Here is a 13,020-nt window from a genome sequence, read left to right as displayed (position 1 = left end):
ACAGCTGAGCCAGCGGGGACGGGAGGGACGCAGGTAGGGCTCCTGTCCCCGCGTCCCGGGCTCTGCACAAGACAGAGGGGGACAGGCTGCCGGCGGGTGGCACGGATTAGGGGCTGCGCAGCGCGGCTGTGGGACAGACGGGCTAGGCTGACGGCTCCCGGGGACTCCGGGACTCACCGGACTCTGGGGCCGCCCGCAGCGGTGACTCTGCCAAGCTACGAGGGCTTCGTGCCGCTCGGAGCTGTCCATAGGGAGCGCCACTGGAAGTGCTGGGAGTGGCGGTGAGCAGCGGGCTGGGCGAGAGCCAGCCGTATGCCCTGGCCACCCGGGATGCTGGCGGCATCTCTTTGCCTGCGGAAACAGGATCACAGCCCAGAGGACCGAGGGAAGGGATTATTCCCCGTGTTCTATGGCACTCATGAGACTGTGAGGCAGAGGCGGCCACGGGGGCAGCCGCAGCACAGTGGCGGGAGGGGTGTGGAGCATGCAGAAGCCGGGCTTTTGCTAGCGGTGCATGGTGCGAGGTGACAGCGGGCGTGAACGGAAACAGGAGTCCACGCGCACGGAAAACCGTGAGAAAAGGGAGAGGTTCGAAATCTACATACATGGGGCAACACCAGTTCCTTTAACACCGAGGAAGGTGAAACAGCCGCACAGGTTGCCCTGGGAACTTGTGCAAGGCTCCTGACGTTTTCAGGATAAGACAGGATAAAGTCTGGTCCGGCCTCGCAGCTGCCCCGGTTGGGAGCAGGATGTAGCCCTGGACCCCTCTTAGGTTCTCTAACTGCCTGGGTTCCCACTCGAGGGGAGTGTGCAGCCCAGCGGGACTCTCGGCACGGGTAGGCAGCGGAGCCGTTCCCTCAGAGTAGGAGAGAGGCTGTTCGACCGCGGGCAACTGTGCCGGACTCTGCCAGCTCCGCAGAGGGTACCGGGCGGTGATGCCCGCAGCAGGCAGCTGCAGCTGGTGTTTCCCGGACCGGCAGCCTCCGCCTCTTCCCCTCATCCCCCACCCCGGGTCCTCAGTCCCGCTCCCTGGACGTGAACGGGGAGCCACTTCGCTGTCTCACCGCCCCTCGATGGGGGACTTCCTCATTTCCGCCGTCCCGGAACGGTGGCAGAGGTCCCCCCGCAAAGCGTCCTGTCGTCAGGCGAAGGTTTCGTCCTTCCCTTCTCGTTTTTTCGCTTGGTCCGTCTGCAGGCAGGACTTCCCAAGATTTGGTTCTTGCAAAGCTCTTTGTTCCCTCCCGTGACTCACGCGTTTCCCCGCCGTTATCACGGCGTTGTCAGCGGCTTTGAAGTCGAGTCATTTATTACTTTCCCGGAGCTGGCCCTGTCCTTCTCTGCTGATAGGGCGCGGAGCGTTTCCACTCGGGGTTTGATCTCGGTGTTACTGGTGCCACACTGAAAAGTCACTTTCGATAAACCCGGACAGCCTCTGCCGGACAAGCTACTGCAGCGCTAATGACAGATAATCCTTCCCTAATCTGCCGGGTAATCCATTTCACCCCAGTGAGAATTTTTAGGGCTTTAATCAGTGAGAGTCAGTTGGGGAATTATTAACAGAGCCTCCGCCAAACGTGCTTGTCCCGAGAGTGCTGTGGGAGTAGGAAAAGCTAAAACGCGGCAGGTCAACGTCGCCGCACGCTCGGCTCTTGCTCGATGTTATGACAGATCTGCCCGCCTTTTAAACCCTGCGCCATCCATCCACCCGATGCTCTCTCCTACAGCGGCTCTGCTGACGGCAGGGGCTGGCTGTCCCGGGGGAAGGGGACGATCCGCGGTGGTGACCCCTTCTAGCGCCAGGGTACTAATCCTCCCGATGCCAACTCGCGCTGTCAGCCTGTGGCTTGTGGGAAGGCTGTTGGACGGATATGGGCTGCGAGCCTCGACGTGTGGGGAGCACCAGCCTGAACTGCTTCGCGGGCTCCAGGAGAGTACCCGGGCCGCGGGGCCGGGCAGGACAGGGCGGGGGGCACCATCGGGGGTCACCATCAGGGCCCGCCTTCCACCACCCCCCCCAGTCTCCGCCGCGGCGCCGCCCCTCGGCCGGCGGGAGCGCTGCAGGTGTCGCCCCGACGGGGGGGGCCGTCCACCCCCTCGGCGGGCGCTGATTGGCTGTGGGCGGCGGTCAGCGGCACGCGCCCGGGGATGTCGTTATAAGACTCCTCGCGTGCCGGCCCGCCGCGCCAGCCGGCTCCGGCCTCCTCCCTGGAGAGCGGCGGCAGCGGCCCGGCCTCCCGGCCACCCAGGGGCGGGGAGGGCAGGCCACGGGCACGGGCAGGGGCGGGGGCTCCGCCGCCCCCGGGGCGGCTCGGCGAGCGGGCCGGCGGGAGCGGCTGCAGGCGCGTCCCGGTGGGGCTGGCCGCCCGCCCCGTCGCGGCTCGTCCCTGCCGAGGCCGGGGGTAGCATGGAGACTGTGCTGTTGGAGCACTTCGCCGGAGGGCTGGACTCCTTCTCCTCGCCCCCGTATTTCGACGAGGAGGACTTCTTTTCCGAGCCGCCCTCGCGGGACGCGCTGGCAGCCGACGGTCTGCTGGAGCCGGACGTGGACTTCCTCAGCCGGCAGCTGCAGGAGTACTATCGCGACGGCGGCGACCTCGAGGGCGGCTATCGATGCCCGCCGCAGGCCGCCACCTTCCCGCCGTCGCCCGCCTCGCCCGGCTTCGCCTACGAGTGCTGCGGGGCGGCGGGCGCAGCGCTGCTGTCCCCTGGGGGGCGGCTTCAGGCGCTGGGCTCAGCCAAGAGGCGGCGGCGGGTGCGCTCCGAGGCGGAGCTGCAGCAGCTCCGGCAGGCCGCCAACGTGCGGGAGCGGCGGCGGATGCAGTCCATCAACGACGCCTTCGAGGGGCTGCGCTCGCACATCCCCACCCTCCCCTACGAGAAGCGGCTCTCCAAGGTGGACACGCTCCGCCTGGCCATCGGCTACATCAACTTCCTCAGCGAACTGGTGCAGTCCGACCTGCCGCTGCGCAGCGCCAGCAGTGAGAGCCCCAGCCAGCCCAAGAAAATCATCATCTGCCACCGCGGCACAAGTAAGTGGCGGCCTGGCACGGCCCCGTACGGCACAGCCCGGCCCGGCTCAGCCCGGCTTGGCTCTCCGCAGGAATGCCGTCCCCAGCAATAACCCCCTGCCTTTCTCCCTCTGTCCCCCAGGATCTCCCTCCCCTAGCGACCCCGACTACGGACTCCCCCCTCTGGCCGGTCACTCGCTGTCGTGGACTGATGAAAAGCAACTCAAGGAACAAAACATCATCCGGACAGCCAAAGTGTGGACCCCCGAGGACCCGCGGAAGGTGAACAGCAAACCCTCCCTCAACGATATCGAGAACGAGCCTCCCTTTGACTTCGTGGCGTGAGGCACCAAGCGGGTGGCCCCCGCCAGCCTTGTACATGCTGTGTGTAAAGACTTTTATTGTAAATGTAATTTAAGATTCAGACTCTAAGGGCAATCAACTTTATTTATCTATTTATTACGGAGTAGTGATAATGATATAGAATCGTCTGTTTTGAATATATAATTTATATAATTTATACTGATTTTTTTTTAAGATATGCAATAGGTTTATTCCACCAGCACTTTTTTTTTTTTTTTGGGGAAAACAAAAAAATTGCCAGAACTTGTGAGAATAATTTATTGCCGCACGTGGACTGTTCCTGTGTTTGTTAATAATAAACCAGACTGTACCTTGTGGAGCAGTGTGTTTGCGGGAAGCGGCTGCCGGGAGTCCCGCCGCATCCCGGGGAAGCCCGTCCATAAGCACCCGTCCCGATCTCCAGATGGGTGGGGTGAGCCCGGGCTATGCGGGGCCTGGAGGCCGCCCCAGCCGGCCCCGCTCTGCCCCATCTCCCGCTCGGGCTGCTCTTATACAGCTGGGAGGGACGGGGACGGGCGGGGGAGACCTACCCCCTCTCTCCACCCCTTTTGACGTCCTCTCCTGAAGTGCTTCCAACTGATGTCTTTGTCTATCTCTAGGAGGTCCCCTCCTTTCAGTGCTTCTGCTCTCTGCTTGTAGCTTCCAGCTGAAAGACCCGAGTCCTCAAACACCAACCTTGCGAGGGTGTGACACTCCTCTTCCCCCCGCTGCTGTTTTGTACCCCGGCCCGCCGTCACGGGGATGGGCGCGCAAACGCCGCCGGACAAAGCTCTTCCCAAAAGTGCCGGGGCGGAAGGGGTAAAGAGGGGGGGCAGGCTTGGTTTCTGCGCGTGCGGGGCCAGGCTGTCCCCGGCAACTGGTGGCAGAGTTGCTCCTGTAGCCACAGCCCCGCGTACCCCGCTGCTGGGTGTGTGTATGTGTTGGGGGGGGCTGCACCTGCCCGGCGGCAAGGGGAGGGGGCGGTGGGGACCAGGGCATGCAAGTGCTACCGGCGGGGCGGGGGGGCGGCCCGGGGCTGGGCTTTGGACTCGACCCGGTGCCGCAGGTGCTGATTTTCCCGTGGCACCCGCGGCTCAGCCCCGACGGCTCGGCCCCCGGGAGAGCCGCAGATGCCCGGCCCGGCCGCCGGCCGGAGCAGAGCTGTCCCCGCGGCGTGCCCGGGCGGGTGGGAACGGCCCGGGTGAGCCAAGGCATAATTATTACCCATCATATACTGTACATCTCTCCCTCTCGTTTTTTTTCAAAGCTGCCGCAAAGTGGGAGCAATATGTTGCATGCATGCTAATTGCATTAACCTAGTTAGACACATTTAGTTCCCTAGCGCGGATGGCATGGATCTATTCCAATAGCAATTAGAGGAGCTACTTACCCACAAAAACAGACCGAGGCTCGGCTGGGGACGGGGCTGAGGGGGAGCTTTGCTTATTTCTTTGCCCATTTTCCGTGCGAACCCGGCTGAAGCCTCGCCCCGTCCTGCAGCGGACGGGAGGCGGGCGGCACCGGAGTCGTTGAACTTAAACGGAGCTCTTTGAACTGGAAAAAGAGCCGACCTATAATTCGATCTTGTCCTGTATTAGGACCTCATTAAACACAGAAAGTCGCTTTTGCACAAATGCTTCCATCAGGCATGTAATCTCATTACACTCATTAGAAAGTCAAATGTTAGGCGGACTTCGGCTTAATTATAAGTTATGGAAGTGTTGTACCGTTTCCTTCTGTGTATAGCCCCGTCCGTCTCAATTGGCTCGGGTGATGCGGTCTCCCACAATTTAAACACTACAATCATTGTTATGTGGCACCTTTTCTTCGGCGTGCCACTTTTTTGTGATTCAAAGCTTCAACACATCCTTTAGTATGGTGCAGATGAAGCGGAAGAGCCGGCCTTCGCATGTAAAACACCAGGGTGTCTATCTTGTCACTCTCCCGTCTTGACTTGGCAAGTCCCTTTAAACGCAGTCTTCAAAGAGACTGACAGCTCCTTTTGACCGACTCATCATCCATTCACCCCAGCTCCGCGCTCCTCCGACGAGATCCCGCCGCACGGGGCAGGAGGAGGCGCCTGCGCAGGTCCTGGCCCAAGGGATGCAGCGGGACCGGCCACTCCCGCAAGTCCAGCTCGGGGCTTCCGCGGTAGCTTTCTGGGGGAGAGCACGTCTGGGTCCATTGAGGACCAGCGTGGCGCAGGCATGACCGACAGCCACGCAGCCCCGGGGCCCGCCGCCTCTTCTCGCTGCTCCCCGCGGCCGTCACCGGGGCGATGGCAGGGATGGCTGCACCTTCCAGCGCTGTTCCCCCCGGCGCGCCTCGGGCAGCCGCTCCCCGCCAACCCCCGGGCCCCTGCCCCGCTCCCGAAGCCCCGGCCTCCCGCCTGAAACTACACACCGGCTCCCGCAGGGGCCTCCCCGCTGCCCCGACGGTGCCCCGAGGGGACGGGGGTGGCCCGCTCGGGCCCAGGCCTCTGCCCCTAACCCCCCCCGCCCCGCATCACCCCGGGGGCTGCAAAGTGGGGCTGGACAGAACAAAAGTGGGAGAGGGAATCCCCAGCCCCGTGTGGTGCAGGGGATGTTGGAGGCGCTAGCAGGCGTCCTGGTTCCTGCTGGCTGCCGGGAGGGTGGTGCGGGCTCTGGTCGTGCGGGGTGATGCTGTGCTCCAGTGGCATCACCCGTGAGGCACCAGGTGAAAAGACATCTTTATTGTGCAGAACAGGCAAGCCCCCATTAAAAAAATAAAAAAAACATATATAAAGAAATACAACAAGGTGGCCCTCACCGCACCCCCCGGCCGAACCGGGAGGACCGCTTAGTCGGCCCACGGGCCCGGGAATGCGGGCGGGGCCCCTCGCAAAGCCGGACGCAGGTGGGGGCTGCCCGGCGCTGTGAACCGGTCCCGCCGCCGTTCCCAGGGCCGCTCATCTGCCGGCGGCCGGGCGCGGGGAGAGAGGCTGCCCTATCCCGGGCTCTCACCCCCTCCTTCATTCACGCACCCCTCACTGGCACCGAGTGCCAGCTGCGAGGTCGAACAAACACCAGTTGAGTGTCCCCCGGTAAAGCTCCCTCCCGCTTTCCACAGCATCCCGCAGCCGGTGGGAACGGCCCTAAATAACTCCGCAGAGAGCCGCGGTGCAGGGACCTGGAAGCCCGGGCGGGAGGCGGTTCCCACGGCGGGGCCGGGGTCTGGGCAACAGGTGCTCGGGTTTGGCGGAGGGCGCCGGGGGAGCCCGGGGCGGCCGAGCCTCCGCCGCCAGCAAGCAGCCTGCCCCGGCGCCTCCGGCTTTACATGGCGTGGAAGCCGCAAACAATCGCAATGATATCTTTATTGCTAGGTTCATGTCCTGGGCTATAACATATCAATCCCTGTCGTGGTTCTCTCGGATGCACCTGGTATTTCAAACTTGTTCTTTTTGTGCTTCTGGGTCCTGGACTGCAGCTGCCTAAAGCGAGCAAAGAGAGAGGCCCTTACAATGTGTCCAAGACGTGTTGGCATGGTTTGCTTGTCTTTAATGTACCATTAACTATTGTCTTTACACAATATGGGAACTGTAAAGCATGACATGTGTTATAATAAAACACATTTTCAACGATACACTTGGACGCGGCGCTGGGATGCAAGCAAACAAACAGGCCCAAATCTTGTTTTGTCTCCCTCGCTAAGCCTACTGGCAATTAAACTTAAGACCACTGCTTTCCCCTGATCAGCCAATTAAATTTTATGTCTCCTAATTTTTCACATAGAAAAAAAGTCTCGGGGCCGGCCCCTAAAGACATTGATTTTCTTGCTATCACCTGGCGCTCAGACCTTAGTTCCATTTATCAAGAAGGGAAACGTCAGGCGTTACATAAAGTGACTCTGTTACCATAAGGCTCTCACCATCCTGCCCCATTGTTTTCCCTTGTTAATAACTCATTACCAGGATTTAACAAATCAACCATTACATATGTTTTGTGTCTCCATATTTTGATCCGTACGATTAAGCAGATGTTACGATTGAAAATTGAAAAGTCCAAGGCTACTCTCGTCTGAAAGAAAGAGGGCAGCCTCAAACAACGAGCTAACAATGAGATTCAGAAGATCTTCAGAAAAACATTTACGACCAATAAACAGACTCCAACCTGCTCCATTTCAACCATTGTGCGCCTTGGGGGAATAATTAAGTTGAATAGGAAGAGGTCCGCAGGGTTTTCAATGCCAAGCCCACAGGTGCGGGGTGGCACGATGAATGATCCGCCTGATTTTTGCCAGGCTCAAGGGCCCTTCTCCTGCCCGGCCGAGCAGATACGAAATATTGTCATTTCTTTTAATTCACAGCGTTACTCTCAGGGCGAACAAAGGGGCAGCGGATGAATGGCTCCGGCTGCAGACCAGGCGCGCCCGGACGCCGCTGCCCTCGCCGGAGACCGCCCGGCGGGGACGAGCGCGCCTCCGCCGCCGCCGCAGCTCCCGAGGGCAGCCCCGGCAGGCACTGAGGGGCTTCCGACCCCCCCCCGCCGCAGCCGCTCACCCCCCGCTCGGGCGGCTCCGGGCCCGCCCGCGCCTCGGCCCCGCGCCGCTCCCGGGGTCCTCGACGCCGCGCGCCTCGCCGCGGGGACGGACCCCGCGCGGGCGCGCGTGCGCTCCGCCGCTCCCCGCCGCTCCCCGCGCCGCCGCAGCGGCCGGGAGGAGTCGGGCGGGGCAGCCCCGAGCCGGGGGAGGCTCCCGGCCGTCGATCCCGCCGCCGACTCGCTGCCGTCGGGGCTCCGGCGAGGGGCAGTGGGCGACGGCGGCGGGGCTCTCCCGTCCCGGCAGCCCGCGTTACGCATGGAGGTCTCCAAGAGGGGACCCGACTACCGGGCGCCCCCGGGGACGAGGGCGATGCCGCCCCTGCGCGGCGGCCGCGCAGTGGGAGGCCCCGGGGTGTGCCCCGCTAGGAGCCTCCGCGCCGCGTCGCGGGGCCCCGTCTGGCGACGGCCCCGCCGAGAAGAGCAGGGCTCCCTCCCGGAAGGCCCCTGGAGCGGAAGCGCAGTGTTGGAGGCAGCGCTCGGCTCTCCGGTCGCGGTCGCGGAGCCCTCCCGGACGGCGTAGAGCCGGCCCCCGAGGCCCCCCCCCTGGAACGACCGCCCCCCCCTCCTCTCCACGGCCCCCGCTTCCCCAGCTTCCGCCAGCAGCCAAAGCCACTGGCGGCCCCCCGCTCTCTCTGTGCACCTGCTCTGCGCAACCTGTAACGCCGAGCAGCTTGGAGAGGGCAGAGGAGGCACGGCCCCGCCGATCCCCCCCTGCTCTCTGCTCCCCGCGGGGCAGCGCCGGGGCAGCGAGAGGCTCCGGCCGCCCTGCCCGGTCATGCCCTGACCCACCCGGACGGTTCGCTGCTGCCCTGGTCTTTCCCGACCCCCGCCTTCCCGGAATCCTTGCTTGGAGCGCCTCAGCCCGAGCCGCGGCTCCGCTGGGTGGAGGCTGCCCCCGTCCCGCAAGGAGAGTCAGGACGGACGGGTCGCATGGGCAGGCGAATGCTGCCGTCCCGCACTTCGACTGGGCCTCGAGGGCTCCTGCGCCGCGGGGCGCGGTAAGAAGGCCAGGCGAAGGGCAGGCGTGGACGGCAGAACTCCACACCAGCTGGGCGGGTGTCGGTGTCTCCTTGTTGTGGGAAATGTCCCCACTGGGCGCCCCGACGGCTACCCTTACCCCGGCGTGCCCCGGGGACCCGGGCCTTTTCAGTGCGGCCGCTTACCGCCCTGGCACCTCGCGCTCTGGCCTCGGGAAAGCGATGTCCCTGGCAAGAACCTCTATCCTACCCCGCAGCGGACGGCTCCTCCGTGGATGGCGGGGGGCGACGCCCCCGGGGCAAAACGGCGCCGGTCCCCATCCGGGGGAGGCCACAGGGAGCTGATCCCTGATGCAGAAGGGAGAAGTAACTTGGGGCGACATGCGGTTGGAAGGGAGAGCTCCGGAGGAGTCTCAGCGTGGCTTGGACAGCCCTGCCGGTGCCCGTCCACCGGTGGCTTCGGGCTGGCAGAGTTTTGGGAAGAGGGGTATAGCACGGAACCCTCGGGACGTCTCAGCACCAGTCGTGCCTGCCGGCTTGCGGAGAGGAGGGCGCGCCCCGACGGTGCGGTCCGTGGTGCCGAGGATGCGCGGAGCGCTGAGGCTCCCTTGGCGGAGCGCAGCCCGCAGCCATGACCTTCTCGCGGGGGGGGGACCGGGACCCGCCTGTCACAGAATTATCCTCACATGCTTCTCTATCACTTTGGTTCCCCGCCACTGCCCGGAGGCACTGCGTCCGCTCTGCTGCCACCCCAGCCCGTCCCGTCCCGTTCTGTCCCCTCCCGTCCCGACGGCTCTCCCCGTGCCCTGCCCCGACAATGCCTCGAAATGCATCACTGTCACCGGGCGCGGGTGACAGATGAGGCGAAGGTGCGGAGCCCTCTCCAAGGTCAAGTTGAAGATGCCGATGGTAGTGCGGCCGCCTCCAGTAGAAGCCGCACAGGGCCCGGCCGGGGTCCCTCCCCGACGTTACACTTTTACCTCCCCCTTTCCCCATTTCCCCTTTGGGCTTTGACCGGCGCTTCTGCCGGGGCTTGCGGGGTCCGAAGAGCGGCCCGAAAGGACGGGGCTCTGCGCGGTGCTGAGCGGGAGGGCGCGGAGTGCCGGAGCTAGGTCCTTGAGGGGCCCTACCGGGCCGCACCGGGGCGCGGATCTCCGGCCGCGGGCACACGCGCTGTGGCCGGCTTGAAAGCAACTGTAAAAATGCTCTGGGGTGGGTTTTACCCCGCGTCGGCCAAAAGTTTTGCAAACGGAGCCTGGTGAAAGAAACGCTTCGCCCTTCTCCCGCTCGCCCTCGCTGTGTGATGATTGATATTTTTCATTCAGACAACTTTTATTTACCTTGCAAAAATGTTGGGGACAAATGTGATAAATTACAGATATGCAAATTTCTTTGAATGGCGTTGTAAGTGTGTCTCGCTGGAGCTGAATAAGTCCTTGCAAGTCGGTCTGCGCGCACTCAGGACCCCAGGGAGCTGATCAAAGCACCCTTTCTCTTTCATCCCCAGTATTCTCCTCCAAACTATTTCGATACAATATGTTTCCATGATGCACTTAATGTGCTAGGGACACAGGACTCATTACACCCTAGCTAGTTCTGCCGACCCCTTTGTTCCGAGGCACGGAGTTAAAAGAGGCGGAGGGGCGGCGGGGGGAGCGCCGCTGGCCGCCGGCTCTCTGAGATGCTAAAGCATGCGTCATTTTTCACCAGGTCTCGTCTTGATATCCTCAAAAGACAAACTATGGAACCGGCCCCAGCCCTCGCTGGCATTAATTACGCTGCTGTCCAGCCGATCTGTTTTTCCTATTATATGCATTTCTCAGCAGGGATTTTTTTTCCCCTTTTTTCCTTTTTTTTTTTTCCCCCTTTTTTTTTTTTTTTTTTTGGCAAGGCTAATGCAGCTGCGAGCCCAAGTATGAATGCGGTTTATCGGCGTAGGGGAAGAAAAAAGTGGCAAGGCTGAAAAAAATGTCAAAGTCAATGGCGAGGGTTTTCTTCTTTGCCCAGTGGCTTTGGAAAAGAGTTTGGGCTCGTCCTGTCACGTCAATTGGCTTTGTTTCTACTTATCAGCTATCTAGGGGAGAAAACCGTCAGGTTCCGTGTTTACTGAGCGCCGAAGAGCCCAACAAATCTCTTCGTGCCGGGGAGACGCTTCCAAGCTCTTGGGGCAGCGGCTGGGCCCGGCGGCGCCGGGTTCACTCGGGACAGCGGGGCCGGGGCTCAGCGCAGGACGAGCCCCGGAGTTAGCCCTGTTTGGGCGGATGGCGCGTTTGTTTACGGGGTTGATTGGTTGACGGAAATGGCTGGCAGCCAGTTCTGGGAAAGATTCCAGACCTGACTCCGATTAACCCTCTCTGGTGAAACTCTGCTGGAAACCAACTCACCAGCAATTGCCATTAATCTACTTACTAATTAAGCCAATTCATTTCTAAAGGAGAAAAATTCCTTTCTTTGGCCAAACTGATGGGAGGAAATTTGAAAGAAGCGCCAAACTGTGTAACTGTAATTCAGCCAAGGACTGCTAAAACAAGGTGTTGATATATAGCTGGAGATTTAAAACAAGTTTCTAGGGCAACAATCCTTTGGAGACGGTGGTATATAGTGCATAGTAGATGAAGCTCGAATAATGGTGGACTGCAGTGTGCAATTGTACGGACATTGGTTGGAACCGGGCTGCTTTTCCCAATTAAGCCGCTCAAGGCTTTTACTCCTAATAATTTATCTGCCCCGTTTAAACGTTTCAGCCTCTGTCGACAGCTACAAAGCGCATCTCCGCGGCACCCAGCGAGCGCGGGCCGAGAAATAGCGTCAGGCTTTTGCCAGGCTGTTGGCGACGGCATCTCAGCTCCCCTCTCCCTGTGGTCCGGATCATCCCGGGAGGACTCAGGGACACGCGTGGTTCTCCCAGCCCCCCATGCCTGCGGGACCGGCCCGGGGTCCCCGAGGCAGGGCCGCTCCGGAGGTTCCCGATGAGGCGTAGGCATAGTTTATTGGGGTTTCGTCTCTGGCGTTCAGCTCCTCAACACACAGTTCAGGCTAGGGAGGATAGTCCCAGGGAGACCCGTACCCTGGACGAGGCTGCAGGGGGCCTGGCTCACAGGGCAGAGTGCTCTTGCAGACCCAGACCCCATCTCTTTGGCTGCTGGCATCGGGGTACCTGCTTGGTGAGGGGGGAGGCGATGGGGGTCATCTTCGCCCTCTGTCCCGGCACCTGCAGAAAAAGAGGAGCAGCCCAGGGCAGCCCGCCCCGTTTGCCTGCCCCGCCGGCAGCCGCCCTGCTCTCCCTCGGGGCCTGAGCCCAGCCAAGGGTTTCCGCCGTCCCGGGCAGACCCGAGGCACCTTCATCCCTGGCTTTTGTCTCTCACACGTCTGCCCAGAACTTTCCCCGCCGCTCTTCCCTCCCCAGAGTTTTTCTCCGTCCCGCACCTCTCCCAGAGTTGCCCCACACGTTGTCCCGTCGGGCAGCCGGCAGGCACCGGGCGAAGAGGTCCCGGTGCGCACCCAGGGGCCGGGCTTAGCCAGTAACGGGCGCAGCTCCCCGGGGAAAAGGGGTGAGAGGGAACAAATACAAGGGCGGATAGTTTAACGTAAGTATAACCGTTCCCTCTTGCTTCGGGATTTCTTCTCCCGCTTTTTTTTCGGGTGCGCTGCGGCGACGGCGGACAATTGCACGAGTAACAAATTAAGCGTTCAGTGCATCCGTCTCCGGACAAGGCGGAGGTGGTCAAAGCTCTCGGCGGGAGGTAGGAGGATGCTGAGACCCGGACATGAACAAACCACCCTCCCGGGAAGCCACAGCCTCGTGTCGTTTCGCTAAACCGGCGAGACCCCGTGAAATACCCGGTACCGCCGAATGATGACAGAAACGCGGCCTGGGGGGAAACGGGGAAGCGTTTCCTCCAACAGCCGAGGGCAAACCTGCACCCCCGGCCTCAAGCAAACACTCAACTTCTTCGCTTTACATCTGCTTAACTCTGAGATCATAAAAAATAGGATGCACTATCCTAAAAAGACTAATGACATTTCACAGGTAATGCAATTTCGAAAGAAACACTTCCATGTTTTCTTTTCCAACAATGTGCATTTTTGTAAACTGCTATAAATTGCAATTCAAAAGCCCTGATCTCGCCA

General features: G+C 61.5%; 1 protein-coding gene across 1 annotated transcript; it reads left to right on the top strand.

Moving 5' to 3' along the window:
- The first annotated feature begins 2,118 nt into the window (after window positions 1-2,118).
- On the top strand, window positions 2,119-3,689 carry PTF1A (pancreas associated transcription factor 1a). Its single transcript, XM_062633628.1, has 2 exons — window positions 2,119-3,032; window positions 3,154-3,689. The coding sequence occupies exons 1-2, from the start codon at window positions 2,408-2,410 to the stop codon at window positions 3,354-3,356; spliced, it is 828 nt and encodes a 275-aa protein (XP_062489612.1). The 5' UTR covers window positions 2,119-2,407; the 3' UTR covers window positions 3,357-3,689.
- Window positions 3,690-13,020: the final 9,331 nt, after the last annotated feature.

The sequence above is a fragment of the Pezoporus occidentalis genome, unplaced genomic scaffold, assembly GCF_034315485.1.
Source record: "Pezoporus occidentalis ecotype Australia unplaced genomic scaffold, CSIRO_AGI_Poc_V1 ctg40, whole genome shotgun sequence".
Lineage (NCBI taxonomy): Eukaryota > Metazoa > Chordata > Aves > Psittaciformes > Psittacidae > Pezoporus > Pezoporus occidentalis.
This window is presented reverse-complemented; position numbering and strand designations above follow the sequence as displayed.